Here is a 24303-nt window from a genome sequence, read left to right as displayed (position 1 = left end):
ATCAAAAGAGTCTCTGGAGGGGATAAAGACAAAGATTCCCCTAAAATTCTCGTACTAACTTTACTCCCTCCTGCTTCTCTTGGGTTTTACTGAATCTCGGTTAGTCAGCTTCAGGGAAAAGCACCAATACTACCCTCTTAATTTAGATTAATTTAATCTTGATCCACGGGGAGTAATAAAAATAAAACCTTCTAAGAAATCTTTTTTTTTTTTCCTTTAACACAATTGACCCTGGTATTCTGAGAGGTATGTTCAAGCAAAAACAACATTAACAGCAAGGGGAAAACAGACCTGTAGAACTCATTTTATAGTAAGATTTTATCTAGGATACCGTTTTCCTTGTTGTGAGGCTATCTGCAAAAAAGGTTACAGTCAGACACAAAATGGAGAGATTGAAATATTTATATTGAAGAAGGTTAAAAGTGAGACAGGCTTCAATATATAAAATACTCCTGTGCTAAAGAAAATGGGTTCTTCTGAGACACTATCGATGAACACACCTTTACTACAATTCGAGACACATATGAGTTTGAGTGTGAGCCAAATAAGGGTGGGTAGCCACAGGGAAGTAATAATGAGAGAGAAGAAACTGGGGTCTGCCCATTCCCAGAAGTTAAATGAGGTTTTTGATCACTAGACAACTCTGTATGCAAGCACAAACACCTTAGATATCGGAAGTAAAGGCCAGACTTTCTTGTTAAACAAGGGAAATTACATACATTCAAATATATTCAATTAACTTCCCCCCACCCCTGACAAAACTCCAATGAAATGACAGTAAAAGAATAAATTAGGAAAAAATAAAGGGGGGGGGGGGGGAAAGGAGGGTGAGGGTGGGAAAACACAGGTCCAGTTATAAGCCTTTTATTATTATTATTATTTTAATGCTTATTTCTTGTTTGCTTTGGGAGACAGCGAGCGAGCGTGCACAAGCGATCAGGGGAGGGGCAGGGAGAGGGAGACAGAGAATCCGGAGCAGGCTCCCTGCTCAGAGCCTGACATGGGGGCTCGATCCCACAAACTGAGATCATGGCCTGAGCTAAAACCAAGAGTCAGATGCTTATCCACCCCGGCGCCCCTGGTTGTAAGTCTTTTAAAAGGACCGTTCAGACCCCTAGGCACTTCGCCTTTCTTTCAAGTGTAGGTTTTAGTCCCCACAGAAGCTGAACAGGAGAGTCTGGTTCAAGAGCCCTTAAGGACAGCAGAGGACCGCATGAGGCACCAAACAGAGGACAGGATTCAATAAGACCCTGAACGAAGCCAGCCCTAGACACAGACTGAAGAAGTCCCTCAGCACCAGGTAAACAGCCCCAGAGAAAAGGCTCTAGCCACTGAAATGGGGGTGGGGGGCAGTCACCTTGGAGAGAAGCCCTTGGTAGACCAGCTCCACCCTAATACACAGAGCCCCAATCAGCTTCTCAGAATTTCATCTTTATGCAGGAATGAAATTTAAGGAGAGCTTCCATTAGGAAACAGAGTTTAAAATGGTGGCAGGCGGGCGGGGGGGGGGGGGGGTGTCTCAGAAACAATCCAGTAAGGATAAGAAAACCTCAACAATAAAAACCATAAATAATATCCTGAGAAAAACCACAGAGAAACAAAATCAAAGAACAAAAGTAACACTCTAAGAAATAAAAGGTGCAATGAACAAGATAAAAAAGGGTGAGTAATAATCCAAAATGTAGAATACAAAGCAGATGATCAAAAATGGGAGAAAACGCAGAAAAAACAGAGAAATCAGTCTGCATTTCGATATGCAACGAAGGGTATATCAAAAAACACAGAACAAAGAGATTACACTGATAGGAAGGAAATTATCCAAATGCTAGTATTAGAAATGTTCGAGACTTGAGGAAAACGAAAAATGTCTGAATGAGTTGGTACATAGTCAATGCAACAAAGGGGGGGGGGGGAGGGGGAGGAACACGAAGACACATCATGAAATTTCAGAACATTGTGGATAATCATCCACATTCTGAAAGCCTCCTAAAACACTGTTGGGGGGTTGGGGGGAGGGGGCCACACTCAGAAGAGGTGACAAATCAGAACAGCATCAGCCCTCTTGACATCAACAGACGCCAGAAAGCCACAGAGTAATCCCTTACAAATTCTGAAGGAAGGCTGTGTATCTAGCTTTAGCAAGAACCAAAACGTTTTTAAATACACGAGAGCTCAAAGTTCACCTCCCATGCACGCTCCCTAAAGAAGCTACCATAGAACATGTTCCACAAAGCAGGGAAAAATCCAAGGAAGAAGACCAGTTCTAGAAAAGGAGAGCCATGAAGGAATGTCTAGGGTGAGGGAAAAGAAGTCGATAGACTGTTTTTAACAGCATACAGGCACTTTATTTAGAATGTGGGGGTAGATTCCGGAAAAAAGAGCCAGTAGATGAATGAGCAGGCTCCTCTGGGGAGGTGGGCACAGTGGGGTGGAGACTCCTTTTGTTACAAGCTTTACGCTCTCAAGGGGACTCCCAGCAGGAGAGGAAATGCCCACATCACTTTACCTACACAAGAAATCTACCTTGAACGTCACGGATTGCACTCAGTGAGTGACACACGTGTGTTCAATGGAGCTTACTTTGTCCCCTGTATTATCATCTCTTACACAGAGTTTAAAACATTCACCACGGATCTACGTAACAGGACGGCATAAACTACCACAATTGTAGAACACAGATTTGTGGCATTTGTTGATGAGTCAGAAAAAGAGTTAAAACTTCCAAAGAAAGTTCTCCCAAAATTTCAATGATGTATAAAAACTAGAATTATCTTCACAAGGACTGGGGATGTATCTTTCTCCTATATTTTGCATTTTTATATCTATGCTAGTGGAACACTGCCAGAAGTCGGCTCACAAAGAGTCCACAGACACATGGAGGCACTTGCAAAACTTTATTTATTACACCTGTACATTTGGACCGCTTCTATTTGGACATTTAAATAATTCTCAAAGAAACAAGAGATCATGTAGCATAGGCCATATGAAATTTCCGTTATGAAAAAATTTGATACAAAATAGGAAAAATCTGGCTAACTCCAATCTAAGACCCTTAAGACTTCGAGCAGTCTTGTTTCCCTTCCATTAAAAAGAATATTTTAGGGGCACCTGGATGGCTCAGTCGGTTAAGCGTCTGACTTCAGCTCAGGTCATGATCTCACGGTTCGTGGGTTGAAGCCCCGCGTTGGGCTCTGTGCTGACGGCTCAGAGCCTGGAGCCTGCTTCCGATTCTGTGTCTCCCTCTCTCTCTGCCCCTCCCCTGCTCGTGCTCACTCGCTCGCTCTCTCAAAAATAAATAAACGTTTAAAAAAAAAAAAAAAAAAAAAGAGCATTTTAAAATTCCAAATCAAGTTTCTTGGCTTTAAGCCTACCGATGCAAATGAACAATTTTCCTTTAATAAATTATGAAACACATTCAACACTTTGAAAACGATTTGCAACCATAGTTGTGAAGGCGGAGGACCAACGGATACTTACATTGACTAATCCAAAATAGTGCTCATTGACTGGAAACTGTTCTGGGCCAATCTCTTTCTCTAATGCCGAGGCATTGGCGCCCTGTAAAAGAAAAATTAAAACAAACGAAACAGCACTCTTAGTATTCGTAGTATTTTCATAACGTTTCGGTTATACGTGCATCACAGAGACATCCCTTAAAAAACTGTGTTCCCTTTCACCACGTAACATTACTGAAAGAAAATAAAGGATGATAGTGAAGAGTGAAGGATTTTAATAGTAAGACTAGTTTGCAAGAACTTTCTCAGGAAAGCAAAGCGCGGATCAAGAAGCTGTATTTATAACTTGTGACTTTTTTTCTAGCTAAAGGATTAAAGCCCCTGCTGTACCCGTGCCCTAACGGGGTATAATTCGACAGCCATCTCAGGGAGCCGAAACCAAACACGCATGTAGTAGGTGACCTAACAGTTCCTCCAAGTTTGACCTGACGGATCCCCACCCAGGACCCACAGTGACAAGAACGCCGCGCGGGGCGGCACGGACGACCGCACAGCCAACAAGCAGCCAGTCTATGAAATGTGACAGCCCGCTCTGGAGCAGAGTCGGAATGATCGGAGCTAGGTTTACATACAAAAGCACGCCTAGTTCTCAAAAACATAATGTTAAATATGAAAAAAAGAAAAACTGTGCTTAACGCATACATAAAGACTAGCGCCCGGCCAGCGGGCTTAAGAATGGATGTTAAACGTCCTTGAGTGGGTGCTGAAGAGCACTGGGGCATTGCAACTAGGGGTGAAGGATAAAAAAGGGAAAAACCAAAACGAAACCCAACAGAAGAAGGGCCCGGCACAGACCACAATCACGTGTCGTGGTCTCAGGAATACGACCGACTCAACTCCGTCCCTGAAAAAGAGGGGAGGTGGGGTGCCACTAGGGCCCTGTGTACTGGCACACGCCCCTAAATGGACTCCCAACGTAGCCGGAGAGGGAAAAATGACAGCAACGCTGAAAGCATGATACCTCTAGGTATGTGTACTTGAAGACTCCCAAGAAAACATCCCCCCAGACAAAACCCATGCGACATCACTCACAAAATGCCGGCGCGCCACTCTGCAAAGCTGCAGTAAAACCACACGCACACACTGCCTCCTCCGGGGCACGGACACGAAATTAACATCACCTCGGTGCTCAGAAGACCTTGCCGTTTCCTGACTGAGCTCCATCCCTGGACTTGGGAAGGCCAACCTTTGTTAGACAACACATCCTCAACTTCCTGATTGTCAGCACTGATTAGAGGGACTGGGTGGATTGGTTGGTGGTCAGATTCTACCAAAACAACACATTTCCTCTAATGTCCTCCAGCCATCCAGCGCTGGTACATAAACATGACGCTGCCTTCGTTATTTTTTTTTTAATTTGGAACTCGTTTTAGGCTTTACACAAAACCTTGACGGAATCGCTAGTTTACAAACACCCTTTACTTCCAATTTGGCTATGCCCTGTGTTTTGACATCAAATTCAATGATCACAGCAACTTCGAGACCCACTGAACAACTCGGTCTCGGTGGGAACGCTGCAAGCCCCACCCTCCACCGCTGCCAGCTCCAGCATCACGTCAAAGCTTCCTCACGTATGTCGAAAACTATCAGTAACCCGGATGTTTACCACTTACCATACGAATTCAAAACAATATTCGTTTAAGTAAGTATAACCCCTCCCCCACAAAAAAAAGAAGAAAGGCTCTATGATCCAGAGTACAACCTCATCACATCTATTTATGTGGACAGTAAAATGTCAGTGCACCTAACTCCGGAAAGCGTTTCTGGCCCGTGGGAAGAACAGGAGAACACGTGAACATTCTCTCTCCAATGTAATAGCAATCACATGCCACAGAGCACGTATTCTCACCACTCCAGATGACCCGTTCATCCCCCTACCCGTGACGTATCATGCATGCACTGCTTAGAAATCCCTCTCCCCGTCCGCATCCTCAAGGTGGTTTGGCTACGGATCAACTTACTAGCTTCTTTGTGCCTCAGTTTCCTAACTGTAAAAGCAAAATGTCACCAACTACTCTATAGGGCGGCTACAAATTAACTGAATTGAAACCTTGATGAAAGCATCCGCAGTGCCTGGCACAGAAGCAGGTGTCCCATAAATGCTGGCTGCCTTCTCCCCCTTTCCTTCAAATTCAAGGGGAGAAGAAAAGCTACTCTCATTAGCCAGTAATGATCACAAATATCTGCTCCAAACAATAGCTAAGAAATATCAAGAGAAAGAAACAAAGGCACAAGAAAAAATGAGATAGTTATCATTAAAAAAAACAACTTTGGCCAACCCCACAAAGGAACACAGAGGTATAGTCACTGTACTGTCCAAAAGTCTAACAACAAAGCAAAACCACAATCCAATTGGAGGTCTGGGAGAAAGATGCTAAGTGTGGGAAGGTGGAAACAGCCATAAACCATAGTCATTTAATCTTTCTGGGTTTAAGACGCTTCATTTGCAAGATAAAGGAGTTGGTCTCTTCACTGATTTTCAAAACCTCCAACTCCTCTACGTTGATCTGTTGTGTTTCCAAGTAATCCATTACCCAAATCAAGGTTTTCACAGCTACACATGTTTAGAAAATTAAAAGACAAGGTAATTTCTACAGTCTCTTCTAACTCAACACTCTAACACTACCGATCACTTTTATCAACCCTCCTGAGGACATGTACTAGATGAACACAAAACTCTAGGAAGCCCAAGCCAACCAATAAATGCCAAGCAACACAATTCAACAGGGAGAGATTACAGTGACAGATGGAGTCAGGGTAGCGGATCCAAGTGGAAAGTACAAAGAGAGAACGGGATTTACTTTATGACGGTTCTAAATTCAAGCACAGCCTAGTAACATACACCTTACCATGATAAGGACGCTGTATAGCAGATTCTGTGAATGTGCAGGAGATACTCTTATGGCATGAATTCAAGATTTTCTCTGCCGAAATAATCAGAGTACAACTCTACTCTAACTCCATGCCAACTACAAAGGCAAAGAGTAGACGAAGCAATTCAGTTTCTGATGACTGGTTTTCAACACTAGAGTTAGACACAGCTGGAGAAAAACAGCCGCCAAGCCAAAAGTTTGCTGCGTAATTTTTAGTATCTGTAGAAGAGTTCTCTGTGTCGTCACTCCTTGAAGATTTTGTTGGAAGTTGGCAAACCCTTTTGTGTCAAATAATGGTCAACAAGGACCCCAAGGTTTAAACTGAACCTAGAATAAGTCAATATCCAAAAGCAACGGCTCTGAACAATTTTCTCTATCCCTACGCTTGAGAAATATGATCCTACTACAATTAACAGTGGTTTACTAAATCAGTGATGCTTTACCAGGACAAAAGAAAGAAATGGTGGCATGCTCAGGTAAGAATTTTTGCTCTAACGCTTTCATACGTATAGGTATCAGGATTCATCTGTTTTGTAGGAGTACATCACACACACACACACACACACACACACAGGAAGAAGACGTTCTTTCCGGAGTTTCTAGCTCTGTTTTTGTAACTTACACAAAAGGTTATTTTAGACTCAGTACCTATTAGTACAAAATTCATCATAAGGATGGAATTAGATATCCGTGACTCTCTGATGAAAACAACCAAAAGGTGGATGAATTTTAATATTACAAAATAAGAATTTACTGAGCTGGTGAGAAAATAAGGAAGCTGCAGAGAACAAAAAACAAAATGATGGGGGAACCCTGGAGGCTAAGCCAATGCCAAAGAGAGATTTCACACTGAGGGTAACTGTCAACACTAGTGACCTTTACACGCTCTTCTGACAGCTGAATGAAACGGAGTGCAGGGAAAATGAAAACTTCGGGAGATAGAAAGGCCAAGAGAAGACCTGAGCATGGGCACTGAGATCCCAAAAGGGCCAGATCGTCATGTCAGGGGAGCAAGAAATAATCCTGTACCGCAGGAGGAGGCAGCAAGGAAATGCGCCCGGCATGTCCTTGGCACTGAGAGTGGAGGGCATCTTCCAAAAACTCACAACCCCAAGCTGACTTATGAAAGATTGTAACCCAAATTCATGCCAGCTGTATGATCTTACAGCAAAACCACCTGAGCAGAAAATGTAATTCAGAGAGACCCTGAGTTGACAGTGCCCTCTTCACCCTACAACCAGCAGAACGACCAAGTTCACCCTGGAAGATAAAGCCAATCCACCCCACAAAAAGTTCCCACAGATAACACTCCAAGAGACCTGAGTTCGCAATCAAAACTCATACACATACCCAAAGCCACAGGAAAATAGAGTACTCTATGAATAAAAGTCAGCAGAAGCACAGACGGCAGAATGAGACTCTCAAGACATTTAATATCAGAACTATTTCCGACATGATACAGAACAAATGCATAACGTGTGTCAAAAAGTAACACTGGCTTGATTTTAAGAACAAAGATGAGATTCTAAAGCCAAAGCAGATTTTTTTTTAAAGAACCAAACTTTTAAATATAAAAATTATAATAATTGAAAGTAAAAACTTAATGGTGGGGAGCCTGGGTGGCTTAGTCGGTTAAGTGTCTGACTTTCAGCTCAGGTCATGATCTCACTGCTCCAGGGTTCAAGCCCCACGTCGGGCTCTGTGCTGACAGCTCAGAGCCTGAAGTCCGCTTCAGATTCTGCCTCAGTCTCTCTGCCCCTCCCCCGCTTGTGTACACTCTCTTTTTCTCTCTCAAATATAAATAAACATTAAAAAAAATTTTTTTTAATTAAAAATGGTAACTAGAGGGACAGTAAAAAAAAATCAGAAGTTGGGGAGAAAGGGATGAAGAGGCAGAGCACAGATTTTTAGGGCAGTGACAACATTCCATGTAATACTACCATGATGAATATGTCATCATACATTTGTTCAGACCCACAGAATGTACCCCAAAAGTAAACAGTAACACAAACTATGGACTTTACCTGATTATGATGTTTCAACGTGGTTCATTAATTATGACAAATGTACTACTCTGGTGGGGGGGGGGGATGATGGTAATGAGGGAGGCTATGCTCACACTGGGGCAGGTCTATATGAGAAATCCATATATCATATGGGAAATCCAAAATCAATTTTGCTGTGAACTAAAACTGCTCTTAAAAACAAACAAGCAATAAGAAAGACAGAAAGACTTAATAATTAAATCAGAAAAAAAAAGAAAAACTCAAAGGCTGTGCCAGAGAAACAAAGTTAATATTGGATAATATTTTTTTAGTCAAGATTCCTGTCAATATAATGCCAGTAATCCACACTTTTTATTAAAAACAGGGAATGTTTTATGGAAAACTATCTCATGGAAGAATGGGTCCCTTGTCGAGCTGCGGTAGAGACCACGGCATACTATTAATGACACTGACCCGGACCTGGCAAAGCCAGAGTCCTGGGTCTGGTCCTGGCCATGCAAGCAGCTAGCCGTAACAACTTGACGCAAAACGCTTCCCTGTCTGGACCCCGGTCGTCTCCCGTGTAAGACCTTGATCCCTACAGCACCTCTCATCCCCACCCTCTAGCAACGTGTGGGAATCTGCTGGATCGTCCAATCTCATTAAGACGTTAAGGATACAATGTTGGATAGTCTACGGAAGGTCAAACATTAAGTTCTGAAAAAAAAGTCAGGATGTATTTTCACATCCTCAGAAAGCCATCCGATCCGAGAATGTGCAGGCCATGGAGTAAGCACCCCCGTAAACCTGCCTACTGTGGATTCCTAGAAAGGTGAGCAATGCTTCTTTTTCATGCCAAAAAAAAAAAAAAACCATCCAAGTGAAAGAAAAGTTGAAGCAAGATACACACCTTTGATCTATCATTTTGAACACACCATCTGCAAACAGGAAAAAAGAAAACAAGCCAGCCAGGGGAAGGCTGCTTCTGATGAAGTCTTTTTCACACGGTCATTTTTACATGGAGCACGCGCCTCTCTGACTGCCCTCCGATTCTGCCATTACGAGAAAGACGCAAGAGGACGCCATCCATGAGGAAGAAATAAAAAAACGGTAGCACAGTAAAAGGACGGACATCTACTACCTAGAAACATACTTATCAAGTACGCTAGCTTTTTTTTTTTTTTACTAGATAGTTGCAGTGAACTATTAGTTCCCAGAGAAATTTCTGTTTAAAACAAGTACAATAAAATACAATGACATTTCCCCATTCTCATGTTTCAAATCCTATCTTAGAATCCAGTGTTTGTCATTCCAAGTGTAACACCGAAGGGTCACACCAGGTCAGTCCCCAAAGGAGAACTGCCAAAACAGGCAGGAAAGGCTTCCCGAAAAGGAGACAGTCGAGTGACCTTGGTAAACTAAGAAAAGTTCTGGAGGCACAGGAAGAACCCACGTGAGGGTACGAACACAACAGAGACGAAGCGAATCTGAGCCGTCAAAGGATGAACCCAAAGTACAGAAGATACACGAAGCAAGTATCTTAAAGGGGAGAACGGAGAACAGGAAGGCTGGAAGCCCACATTTGCATTTCTGGATGACACCGGGTCCCTGAAACTGTATCAGAGACGACAAACATTTGTATAAAAACAAAAACAAAACAAAAAAAACAAGCCATTTCACACCCTAAGTGTCACGCATCATAAGTATCTTCTGAAAGCAGTAGACCTTCACAAGAGGTGAAATTCACCAAGTATAGTATCTGCTTTCTACCCAGCCCTGAGCGGAAAGTTGTAGAATGTGACCGTCAAAGTGTCATTTAGTGAGAAGTGAGATGAATTTGGTGGATCTACCATTTGCTTTTTCAGTAAAACAAAAGACATTATGGCGTGTATCTCCCTAAGGGTAAATAATGGTCTGTGAGACTTTTTCCAGGAACTAAGTATGTGTCTATTAGGTCTAACTGGGAAACTTATTTCTCATTGTGGGTTTAAATCAAGAGAGTTTTGATATAGAGGGTTACAAAAGATTTAAAAACGGTAAGAAAAAACCGCAAAGTCATAATCCAACTGGGGCGTGTACAGTGAACAATTAGCTTTTCATGACGACCTACAGGCAGAAAACTATTAAAAATAAACGTAAAGTTACAGAGAAGAAAACAATACCAAACTATGCCAGTATGCAGTTCGTACTCCAGGATATCGGGACAGGAATGGCCCCGAGAGCGGAGAATGGGGGACATTCCCATCACGGTGTTCCATTGTGAGCGGACGGAACTAAAAGAGCCCGAGCCTTGAGCTGTTCTCCGCGGGTATTTCCATACAGCTGTACACGCTGGTGAAACGAGAGCCCGGAACACGAGCTGACACTTCGACATTCCAGCCCCAGGCAGCGCGGGGGGCCGAGTGACCTGGCCTGGTTCTAGGAGGAGTTCAACCACTGCGTCACTGCCTCAAATCGCTCCGCCTCGCTTTTCTCATCAGCAAGGTGAGAGAGACCAGACTCACGGCATCGACTGCAAATCTAAAATGCTCTCATTTGAAGATAGTTAGCAGCAACACAGAATCACAACCAAAGTGTGAACTTTGGGCAAAATATTCCCAGTATTTTGAATTCGTGCTCCAATTTCCTAATCTGCAAAACAGGGCAAACACCCTTATTATGGCCTGTTTTTTAAAAATGTATGGATTTGGAACAATGTCTGCAACAGAAGGCACTAAACACAGTTCCTTTACCCCTTCTTACCCCCCCCCCCATCCCCCGCCCTTCAGATCAACCGCCCAAAAGACTGAAATTCCCAAAGTAACCGACAAGGGCGCTGGACGTTCCACGCTGATGTGCAGCCATCCCAAGAACCTCTGCAGCGGCCTCCTCTGGTGCGACCTCTGCCATCAAAGTGAAAACGTAGCCCACAGAAAAGGGTTCTCAACCCCAAGCCAGACTTCACAGCGGCACCGCGTCCTCGCAGGGTTATCGCAGGGCTGCAGGTGCCGTCTGGGAATCCGGGACCGGCACCGAGCAAAGCCCCCCGTGGGAAGACAGCATATGGTGCAAATGGCACCCACAGAGGAGGGAGGTACGGTCTCCGACACGAAGGGGGAAGTCCGAACGCCCTGCTGCATCCCTGAACTACAACACAACCAGTTATCAAGCTCTGGAAATCACGCTCCTGAAGGGCCCCGGCCTCCGTTCCCATCACGGGCCTTCTGAGAGCCATCTGTGTAAGTTCCGTGGCGAAGGAGAAACCATCAAACTTTATTTCCAACGGCGTATGTGAACATCCCATCCTCCTCCCGTCTTCCATGCTACTCCAAACCTTCAGCCCGATCAGGAAGACTTCTGGCAGGTTCTCAACAACACAACTCTTTTCAGGAGAAATTAAAGCAGCTTACTTCCTGCTTCAGCTGCCGCCACAGGAACACACGTGTGGTATGTTACCCACGTAAAATTCCCCATCCAGCAATTAAGGAAAATTCAATTCTACAATTAATCGCTGGCCAAATCACGGCACATTTAAAATTACTCAGGACAGCACTCCCATAATCCTTTTCATCTAACGGTGATATATACACAAACACAGCATGTAAGAAACAAAAGCTAAGTTACATACGTGAATCATTATAATTCAATGATGAATGACCAGACCAAAAACATCAGGCTGTGATTTGAATCTCCATATCCATTAGAACCTCAATGTTCCTATCAGACATGTTAAAAGCTACAATCTTCATATTATTTGCTCTAACACCTTCAGTGAAGAGTTATATATCCATGGGTAAATGTGTCATTTGTAGAGAATATTGATACGTAGAAAAGAAAAGAAGATTCAGAGTCACTTAAATCTCTTAACTCAGTCAAGGAACGAAAAAAGTACGAACATGACTCAGTGCCAACAACAACAACCATGTTTTTGATCCGTAAATATTCATGAGACGAGTTACTGAAAAATCTCTCATTAATTCATCTCTGTCAGGAAGTAATGGTGTATCACCACCATCGCCGGGCTTAGCAAGAATTGCTCTGCCAAGCCTTCACATTTAGCTTAACAATACCGAAAAGAAAATTCTCAAAATAGGACCGAACTCAGCATAATGGGATACGGTACTTAATGTGATCGAGCACAATGAATTCTATAAATCCTACTCATCTCAATACCAAAAAACTTTATGAGAAATTTATCAGATACTCTCATGGATAGTTATACTTTTTTTTTTTTAAGTTTACTTATTTATTTTGAGAGAGAGAGAGAGAGAGAGAGAGAGAGAGAGAGAGAACACACCCAAGCAGGCTCCACAATGTCAGCACAGAGCCCAACGTGGGGGCTTGAACCCACAAACCATGAGATCATGACTGAGCCCAAATCAAGAGTTGGATGCTCAACTGACTGAGCCACCCAGGCACCGCGACAGTTACACATTTACAGCATAACCATATCTGAACTCCCTCACTGGCACCTTACCTACAACAAAAAAAGGTAAGATTTGGTTTTTACAGCAGCTTGTGGTGAAGGCAACGCACAGATTCACCTACTTTGGTGAACAAATAACCAGAAATGTATCATTGTTTTAAGCTCTTTCTGCCACATTCGTTATAGTTTTTACAACCTATTTTATCAGGTGGTAGGATTTTTGGCACTATAAAAACAAGGAGCCCTGGACTGGTACTGGCCAACTTCATACACCTGACGCGAGTAACTGATTTGTAAGATGATGTTCGGTTTCTGTATGATAAAAACATGTTCCACTTTCTTCCACTTGTAAAAATATGCACACTTCATCTTCTCAAGTCCCGGGTTATAGGATAACGGCCTATTTGTAAAGTCCTTCACATCCTTGTGAAGAAAACCACTACACAGATACAAGGTGTCACTAAGCTGAAATGAAATCACAGTTCCTGAGTTGCTCTGTCACTACAACGACAAAGTTCATACTCCAGATTCCAGAGGCGCACCGTACCTGCTCACCCTAACACAAAGTAAAGTTACCACCACACTTCGTTTTGTCAAACAGAGAAAGGAACCGCAGCTGGACTACGTGCGGTCACGTCCAACGCGTAAGGACAGGCGGGGTGACGCCGTGGAACGTTGAAGCTCCTGGGTCAGTGCCTTCACGAGCCCACCGAGCTGGAAAACCTGTCAGAAGCAACCATCTCAGAACACGGACACCGAGCAGGGGGACAGCTGACGAAGGCAGAGAGAGCACGGCGCGTGCCTCGGCCACCAGCCCGTCCCCCGGCCCTGCGGCACTGGCGGGCGCAGGGCCCACGTGTGGGGCGTGGGCTGGTACTGGGGGGCGGTTGGGGACCCTGCCCTCCCAACACTGGGGCCGTGCACCCCGTCATACTGGAGGCAGCCTGGGGCAACAGCACACATACGTGCATCTGTTTCCACCCTCTTGCACCGCGCGAACTTCCCTTTCTGGACGTTTTGGGTGGTGGGAGGGGTGACCTAGACCTGTGGGTAAATTTCTGTCAGGTCACAAGGTGACACACAAGGTGATAATTAAGAGAAACTACAGTACCCACGCACCACAAAGAATACAGATTTTGCAAAGTTGTTTTGGGAAAGTCACTGCACAAACAGATGACTACAGCCCTCAACAGCAACACTGAGAAAGAGGAGAATCTGATTTCTAAAGTCACCACAATGTAATATTCAAATGGTCCAGTTCTCATTTCAGAACATACAAAGAAACAGAAAACCACAGCACTGTGGGAGGAAAAAAAAAAGAATTTGACAAAAACTACCCTGAGGAATGCTAGATGTTAAAATTACTAAGGTGTTAAATCAACGGTCTTAAATATGCTCAAAGAACTAGAAGAAAGCAAGAGCATCTGTATGAATAAATAGGGAATATCAACAAAGAGACTGTAATAAAAAGGAAACTGAACAGAACACCAGGAATTATTAAGTACAACAGCTGACGTAAGAAATTCAGTAGAGAGGGGCGCCTGGGTGGCTCAGTCGGTTGAGCGTCCGACTTCGGCTCAGGTCATGATCTCACAACCTGTAAGTTCGAGCCCTGTGATGGGCTCTGGGCTGACAGCTCGGCGCCTGGAGCCTGCTTCGGATTCTGTGCCTCCCTCTCTCTCTGCCCCAACCCACTCACATTCTGTCTCTGTCTTTCTCAAAAATAAACATTAAAAAAAAATTTATTATTTTTTTTTAAAGAAATTCAGTAGAGGGGTACAATGGCAGATTTGAGCAGAAAGGAGAAAGTATCAGCAAACTTGAAAATGAGGAAATTAAAATTATCCACGCCAAACAGCACAATGGAAAACCAATGTAGAAAAATGAGCTGAGGGACCTATGGGACACCATCAAAATACCAACATCTGCATCAGTAGAATCCCCAATGAAGAGGGAACAAAAAGAAGCAAGCAGGAAAAAATGTGAAGAAATAATGGCCCCAATTTGATGAAATACCCGAATCTACATATCCAAGGATTTCAATGAATCCGAAGCAGGAAAACCTCAGAGGTTCTGACACATTATAGTCAAACTGTCAAAAGACAAAGACAGAATCTTGAAATTGGCAAGACAAAAACAACTCATCACATACAAAAGATCCACAGTAAGATTAAGAGCTGATTTTTCATCAGAAATCTGTAGATGCGAGCAGGCACAGGGATAAAAAGTGTCGGGGCACCCGGGTGGCTCAGTCGGCTGAGCGTCCAACTTCGGCTCAGGTCATGATCTCGTGGTTTACGAGTTCGAGCCCTGCGTCAGGTCATGATCTCATGGTTTGTGAGTTCAGAGCCCTGCGTCGGGCTCTGTGCTGACAGCTCAGAGCCTGGAGCCTGCTTCGGAGTCTGTGTCTCCCTCTCTCTCTGTCCCTCCCCTGCTCGCTTGCACACTCTCTAAGTAAACAAACGTTAAATTTTTTTTTTTAAAGTGTCAAACAATTCTGTAACTGCAGAACTATCTTTCAGGAATGAACAAAGAGTCAGGACATTCCAAGACAGGCCTAAGGGGATTCATTGTTTTTTATTTGGAGAGCGCAAGAGCTCGTGAGCAGGGCAGGGACAGAGAAGGGGAAGGGCAGAATCCCCAGCAGGGGCAGGGCAGGGGCAGAGAAGGGGAAGGGCAGAATCCCCAGCAGGAGCAGGGCAGGGGCAGAGAAGAGGAAGGGCAGAATCCCCAGCAGGCTCCGAAGCGGGGCTTGAACTCAAACCGTAAGATGGTGACCCGAACCAAGATCAAGACTCAGATGCTTAACCCAAGGGGCCACCCAGGCGTCCCGCCCCACAAGACAGGCCTAATAAGGGGATTCATTACTAGCAGGCCCGCCCTCCAAGAAAATGCTAAAAGGAATCCTTCAGACTAAGATGAAAAGACACTAGGCAACCACTCAAAGCCATGTAAAGAAACAAAGAAGACAAGTAAATACAACTGCCAGTATTACTGTACTTTTGGCTTTTAACTCCCCTCTTTTTCATACAGGATTTAAAAGACACATCAAACAACAAGTATGAATCTGTGTTAATAGGTGCACAATGTATGGATGTCGTCTGTGACAACAGTATAAAAGCGGAGACCAGGGATGTACAGATGCAGAATGTTTGTATACTAACGAAACGGAGGTGGTACTATTCGAACTAAGTTGTTATAAATTTGAGATGCTAATTGTAACACTCAAGAAAACTGCTAAGAAAATAACTTGAAAAATATACAGAAAAGGGAATCAAAATGGTACATTACAGGAATCAAGTAAATAACAAAAAGGCACTAACAGAGGGATTAAACAAGGACAAAACTAAAATACACAAACAAATAGAGTAAAACCTTGGATTGCGAGCAACTTGTTCTGCGAGTGTTCCACAAGAGGAGCAAACATTTCTAATCAATTTTAACTTGATAAACGAGCGACGTCTTGCAATACGAGTAGTACATGACGCCAAATGTCACGTGATCACAACTGCACCAATGGTTCTTCTCTTTCTTGCTGCGGGACTGTGGGGGATCACCTCCCGTGCTTGGAGGCTCGGTCTCAGGCCGTGGTGCTTGGCAGAAATCAGTGATTTTTCAGAACATCGGAAGGTGCCCACAACTGGCACTAGAGTATTTTTTGTCCCTTCAAAGCACCTATGGACGGCCCTCTGCTTTTCCAGGCAAGAGAAGGCTTAGGGATGCTTAGCTCCATTTCTAGGTGAGGCTACCTGCAGACGTAGACCCTTTCCTCTGTGCCTTATTGCCAATTACATTATATACAGCGTATGACAAGAGTGTATTAATACTGTACTGTACTCAACATCCATGCGAGCATATACAACGGCCCCGTGCAGAAAAAGATGCCACTGAGCCAACAGATAGTGGTGATTCCGGTAGTGATAGTCAAAGTCGTCCTACACAATAACCCTCCTCTCTCTTGTCTCCCTCATACCAGCCATGAAGGTTTTCAAAGGTAAGTTCAAGTTAATTTATTTTTGTTTATATTTTGTATTTTTTTTATTATTTTGTATTCTATTACAGTATTGTAATCATTTTTATATGAATGTTTTTAGGTTGTGGAACGAATTAGCTGAGTTTCCATTATTTATGGGGAAATTCACTTTGACAGACAAGTGTTTGGATTACAAGCATGTGTCGGGCACGAGTGATGCTTGCAAACCGAGGTTTTACTACCTTCTACCAAGGCAGAAGTCCTTCCTTGTTAATAATTACTTTCAATGTAAATGCCTTCAACTCTCTAACTGGTAGAGATTTGCTGAACAGACTTAAAAAACATGATCCAAGTATAGGATGTCTACAAGACTCATTTTAGATTAAACAACAACAACAACAAAACAACAAGCAATTGAAAGTTAAGGAATGTAAAAAGATATCCTGAGGAAACCGTAACTAAGAGAGGGCTGGAGGGGAGGCTATTAATTTCAGACAAGATAGAGTTTTAAGTCGATAAAAGTTCTATGTATAACTGAAACCAATGTAACATTGTATGTAAAATATACCCCCCCCAAATCTTATAAAAATACTGTATTATAGACTTGAAAGATCTAAAAAAGCAGACCTTAAATGTTATCGTGCGACACACACACACACACACACACACACACACACACACACACACACACAGCAATTATGTGAGGAAATGGAGATGTTAATCAGCCTTAAAGTGGGTAATTATTTTGCAACACACATGTATCAAATCACCACCTTAAACTTGCATATGTTATATGTCAATAATACCTCAGTAAAACTGGGGGGGTGGTAGATATGAGACATTATATATTATTAAAAGGTTTAATCCATCAAGACAATATAACAATTATAAACATAATACGCACCAACCTACAAAACCTCAAACTCTATCAATAAAAAATTGAAAAAAGATGGTTGCATAGGAGAATCCTGACCTCGACTCCTCCCACAGACGCAACAAATCTACAGCTACCTACGCAACAACGGGGAGGGGGCGATGTGCTGAAAATCAGTTAAACATATCCTCCACAACAAAGTCACGTCAACAAGGGAAAGAGAGCAAGAGACACTATCTTGCCAAAAACCCCACCCCTGGTGCGATGACCCACAATCAGGAGTCAAGAGGAACCTCACTAATAAGGAGCATCCCTTCAAGCACCTGAACCCTTGGGACCTGCACCAGAGAGACAAACCCTCAACACATCTGGCTTCGAAAACCAATGGGGCTTACATCGAGGACAAACAGGGCTGCAGGAAACAAAGATTCTGCTCTTGGGGGGCTCGTGTGCAGACTCATTCGTCCAGGACCCAGGGCAAAAGCAGCAGACTGAAACACACCTAGCCCATGTGATGATTCATTTGCAGGCCAGAAAGGAGCGGCATGTATATTCCAAGTGCTGAAAGGAAAAAACTTCCAACCAAGAGCTCTATCCAGCAAGGTTATCATTCAGAACTCCAGGAGAGGTAAGAGTTTTCCAGACACGCAATAGCTAAAGGAATCTGTCACTACTAAATGACCCTGACAAGAAATGTTAACTTCATAGGAACAAGAACGCATAGGAAAGTAAAAATCTTACTGGTAAAGTAGTAAAAGCACATACATACATAGTAAAAGTAGTGAAATAATCACTTTATAAAGCTAGTATGAAGGTTAAATGACAGAAGTAGTAAACACAAAACTTCCATAATTAGTTAAATGATACACAAAATAAAAAGATGCAAAACGTGACATTAAAAATATAAAACATAGGGGGGAGGAGGAGTAAAAATGCAGAGCTTTAGAATGCATCCAAACTTAACTTCCATTACCTTTATAATAGACTTCTATATATAGGCTCTTAAAAGTGAGCCTCATGTAAAACTAAAGTAAAAACCTACAGCAGATACACAAAAGATAATGGGAAAATAAGTATAACACTATAGAAGGTCATCAAATCAAGGGAAGAAAGCAAGAGAAGTAGAAAGGAACAGAGGAAGTACAAAACACACACACACACACACACACACACACACACACACACACAATTTACAAAATGGCAAGAAGCACACACCTGTCAGTAATTACTTTAAATGTAAATGGCCTCAAATCTCCAACCAAAAGACAGTGACTGGAAGAATAAAAACACAAGAGCCATCTATGTGCTGCCTACAAGAAACTCACGTCGGATGTAAGACACATATAGTCAAAGTGAAAGGATGAATGTATATACCATGTAAAATACCACGCAAATAGAATCCAGAAGACAGGTAGGGTAGTTATGTCAGACAAAATAGACTTTAACACAAAGGTCGTAATAAAAGATAAAGATGGATATTACATAATAATAAAGAAGTCAATCCAACAAGAAGGCACAACATTTGTAAATAAATATTTATGCACCCAACATAGGAGCACATAAATATACAAAGCAAATATCAACAGACCTAATGGGAGAAACTGACAGCAATAGTGAAGGCCTTTAATATCCCACTTAAATCAATTGATAACCCAGACCAAAAAATCAGAAAAGAAACAACAGCCTTAAACAACACATTAAACTAGATGAACTTAATAAACATATGCAGAACATTCCATCCAAAGCAAAATAGATATTTTTCAAGTGCACATGGAACATTCTCCAACACAGATCCTATGTTAGGCCACAAAACAAGTCTTAATAATAATGTAAGAAAACTGAAACCATACCAAGTATCTTTCCTGACTACAATATGACTAGAAATCACTTACAAGAAAAAAACAAAACCAAAAATCACAAATATGTGGAAATCAAACAGCATGTTACTGAACACCCGGTGGGTGTTCAAAAGGGGAAATCAAAAAATATAGTTCAACAAATTAAAATGGAAACACAACACACCAATATCTCCGGGATGCAGCAAAAGCAGTTCTAAGAGGGAAGACTACAGCAATACACGTCTACCTCAAGAAACAAGAAAAATCTCAAATAAGCAATCTAACTTTAGGTATAACTCTAATAATAGATTTTCTAGTTACTTTAGGTTTTATATCTACGGTTATTCTAACTTTAGGTGATTTATACCTAAGGTTATTCTAACTTTAGGTGACTTATACCTAAAGTTAGAATAACCTTAGGTATAAAACCTAAAGGAACTAGAAAAGGAAAAACTAAGACCAAAGTTAGGAGAAAGAAGAAAATACAGATCACAGCAAAAATAAAATAGAGACACTATTCAGAAAAGATCAATGAAACCAAGAGTTTCTTTTCCTTGAAAAGATAGAAAAATTGACAAAGCTTTAGCTAGACTCACTAAGAACAAGAGAGACAGGGCTCAAATAAATAAAACTAGAAATGAAAAAAAAGTTACGACTGATACCAAAGAAATATAAAGGATCTAAGAGACTATTATGAACAATTATATGCCAACAAACTGGACATCCTAGGAAAAGGGATAAATTCCTGGAAACATACAATCATCCAAGACAGAATCCTGAAGAAACAGAAAGTTTGAAAAGACTGATTACTAGTAAGAAGACTGAATCAGTAATCAAAATCCTCCCAAGAAACAAAAGTCTGGGACCAGAAGGACTTCACTGGTGAATAATCCTATCAAACATTCAAAAAAGATTGAATACCTATTCTCAAACTCATCCCAAAACACTGAAAAGGAGGGAATACTCCCAAACCCGTTTTACAAAGCCAACTATTATCCTGATTTCAAACCATATAAGAACACACACACAAAAAAGAAAATTTCAGGTCAGTATTCTTGATGAACACAGATGCAAAACTCCTCAACAAAATGGTAGCAAACTGAATGCAACAACACCCTGAAATGATCATGCACCAAGATCAAGAATGGTTTCACATCCACAAATCAATCGACATGAATCTCCACATTAACAAAATGAAGGATAAGAATTGTATCATCTCCGTAACCACAGAAAAGGCAATTGACAATATGCAACATCAACACACGATTTAAAAAAACTCTTAACAAAATGGGTCTGGATGGAATGTACTTCATTCAACATAATCATATACAGTATGGAGATTCCTCAAAAAATTAAAAATAGAACTACCATGTTGACTATAGTCAACAATATTGTTATTATATATTTGAAAGTTGCTGAGGGCAGATCTTGAAAGTTCTTACCACAAAAAAACAAAAATTTATGTAATTCTTTAGGAGGATGGATAGTAACTAGACTTATGGTGATGGCTGCTTCACAACCATAAGTCTAGTTGTGACTTATGTGTCTAGTTGTGACTATCATGTTGTACACTTGAAATTAACGTTACAGGTCAATCATACCTTAATTAAAAAAATAAACAAATTTTAAAAACTGATAAAACTGAAGGGATAAAGGGACAGCTGTACAATAGTTAGATGATACCCTTTTTCAATAATGGATGAAACACCCAGACAGAAGCTCAATAAGGAAACAGAGAACTTGAACATCACTAGAAACCAAATAAACCTAACAGACATAAATGGAAGGCTCCCGCCAACAATAAATATACATTCTTCTCCAGTGCAGTTGGAACATTCCCCAGAATACATCGCACGTTAGACCATAAAACAAGTCTTAATAAATTTAAAACGACTAAAACCATACAAAGCATCTTTTCTGATCACACTGTAATAAAACTTCAAACTGGTAAAAGAAGGAAGGAAAACTGAAAAGTTCACAAATATGTGGAAATTAAACGACATACCCTTTCAACAACCAACAGGTAAAGAAGAAACCAAAGGGAATTAGAAAATACCTTAAGATGAATGAAAACAAAAATACATTTGAAAACAAATGGGATACAGCAAAAGCAACGCTCAGAGAGAAATTTACAAGCTGGAAAAACCTACATTAAAAATGAAGATCCCATTGTACACCTAAAGAAAATTGATTCATTGGAAAGATCAACACATTTGACCTTTAGCTAGATTAACGAAGAAAAAAGAAGACTCAAATTCATAAAATAAGAAAAGAGAGACTATTACTACCAACTTGACAGAAATAAAAAGAAGAAGAAAATATTATAAACTGTATGCCAACAGATTGCAAAGTCCAGAAGAAATGGACAAATTCCTAAAAATACAAACTACCAAGTGACTCAAGAAAAAAATTAAAATTTTGAAGATTTAAAACAAGTAAGGAGATTGAGTCAGTAACTGAAAACCTCCCAACAAAGGAAAGTCCAGGACTAAAATTAAAAAAAAAAAAAAAAAAAGAAAAAGAAAAAGAAAAAGGGAAAGTCCAGGACTAGATGTCACCACTGACAAATTCTACCAAATATTTAAAAAAGAATTAGCACCAATCTTTCTCCAACTCTTCCAAAAAGCTGAAGAGGAGGGAATACTTCCTAATTCATTTTATGAGGCCAGCATTAATTACCCTGACAATGAAACCACACTAAGATACTGTAAGGAAACTACAGACCAATATTCCTTATGAATACAGATGCAAAAATACTCCACAAGATACAAGCAAACCAAATTCAGCAACGTATTAAAAGCTTTTTTGGCCATGACTATTAATATCCAGAATACATAAAGAACTTCTAGAACTCAAGAACGAAAAGACAAACCAACTGGCCGGTAGGTACATGAAGAGATGCTTAATATCGTTACTCTTCAGGCAAATGCAAATCAAAATCACAAGGTACCACTTCCACACTCATCAGGATGGCTAGAATAAAAATAATAGATAAAAATTTATTTTTACAGGATGTAGACAGACTTGGTGGCTCCTCAAAAAGTTAAATACAGGATAACCGTTTGGCTCAACAATTTCACTCCTAGGTACATATCCAAAAGATGTGAAAACAGGAAGTCAAACAGATGCATGTATGTCAATGTTCACAGCAGCATTATTCATAACAGCCAGAAGATGGAAACAATTCCAAATGCCCATCAAGAGATGAATGGACAAACAAGATGTGAAGTAATTCAATAGACTATTATGAGATATTATTCAGCCATTTAAACACATGAAGTCCTGGGGCACCTGGACAGCTCAGTAGGTTAAGCGTCCAATCCTGATTTCAGCTCAGGTCGTGATCTCAAGGTTGGGGAGTTCGAGGCCCTCATCCAGCTCTGCACTGACAATGTGGAACCTGCGTGGGATTGTCTGTCTCCCTCTCTCTCTGCCTCTCCCCAGCTCGTGCTCCCACTCTCTCTCTCAAAATAAATAAACTTAAAAAAAAAAAAAAAATGAAGTCCTGATTCATGCTACTAATGGATGAACGTTGAAAGCATTATGCTAAGTGAAAGAAGCCAGACACAAAAGGCTTCCGCTCACATGAAATACCTACAACAGGCAAATTCATAAGAGAGAAAATAGAGTCCAGGATAGTCTGGACAGAGGGAGGAATGGGAGTTACCACCAAATGGCTTTGAGTTTCTGTTTGGGATAATGAAAAAGTCTTCAGATAGTGGTAACGGTCACATGGCACGGTGAATGTAACTAATGACACTGAAAGGTACCCTTAAAATTAGTTAAAATGACACATTTTACATTATATATACTTTACAACAATTACACACACACACACACACACACACACACACACACACACGATCAAGGATCAAGGGTATTACACACTCTGGCCTCCCAAGACAAGAGCCAAATACACTTATGTCCCACTGTTGTTCTCCTGGACAGCAAGTCATTTGTTGAAATCCAAAATTTCTTGGGTGAAAATATAACTACAGGGTTCAGATAAGGCCAGATGTTGCTTATTCAGTATTGCAAACCCAAAAAGATAAGTTAGTTTTTGAAGTAAACACCATTTAAATTCCACTGCTTTTTGAAATCAACCACAGGGAAGTTTGGAAAACCTCCGAATGCATGGAGGTTAAAGAACATCCTGCTAAAGAATGAATGGGTCCGGCAGGCAACTAAAGACAAAATTTAAAAAACATATGGAAACAAATGAAAATGAAAACACAACAGTCCAAACCCTTTGGGATGTAGCAAAGGCACTAAGAGGAAAATACATTGCAATCCAGACCTAGCTCAAGAAACAAGAAAAATCCCCAATACAAAATCTAACAGCACACCTAAAGGAATTAGAAGCAGAACAGCAAAGAAACCCCAAGGCCAGCAGAAGGAGATAAATAATAAAGATTAGAGCAAAAATAAACAATACTGAATCAAAAAAAAAAAACCAAAAAACAAAAAAACAAAAAAACAACCCACAAACAGTAGATCAATGACACTAAGAGCTGTTTTTCTAAAAAAAATAAAATTGATAAACCCCTAGCCAGACTTCTCAAAACCAGAGAGGACCCAAATAGATAAAATTGTGAATGAAAACGAACTTATCACAACCAACCCTCAGAAATACAAACAATTATCAGAGAATACTATGAAAAATTATATGCCAACAAACTGGACGACCTGGAAGAAATGGACAAATTCCTAGAGACCCACACACTACCAAAACTCAAACGGGAAGAAATAGAAAATTTGAACAGAACCATAACCAGCGAAGAAATTGAATCAGTTATCAAAAATCTCCCAACAAATAAGAGTCCAGGACCAGATGGCTTCC

General features: G+C 41.2%; 1 protein-coding gene across 3 annotated transcripts in view; it reads right to left on the bottom strand.

Moving 5' to 3' along the window:
• The window catches only part of USP12 (ubiquitin specific peptidase 12), a 104741-nt gene that overhangs the window by 44620 nt on the left and 35818 nt on the right, over positions 1 to 24303 (bottom strand). For all 3 annotated transcript variants that reach the window (XM_078444862.2, XM_078444904.2, XM_078444955.2), the window contains one exon: positions 3478 to 3558. In XM_078444862.2, the coding sequence (XP_078300988.1) occupies positions 3478 to 3558 (81 nt within the window). Of the gene's footprint in view, positions 1 to 3477; positions 3559 to 24303 lie in introns of those variants that run through there.

This window comes from Panthera onca, chromosome A1, assembly GCF_046562875.1.
Source record: "Panthera onca isolate mPanOnc1 chromosome A1, mPanOnc1 haplotype 2, whole genome shotgun sequence".
NCBI classification, from domain to species: domain Eukaryota; kingdom Metazoa; phylum Chordata; class Mammalia; order Carnivora; family Felidae; genus Panthera; species Panthera onca.
The sequence above is the reverse complement of the archived record's forward strand: the minus strand, read 5'-3'. Positions and strand labels throughout refer to the sequence as shown.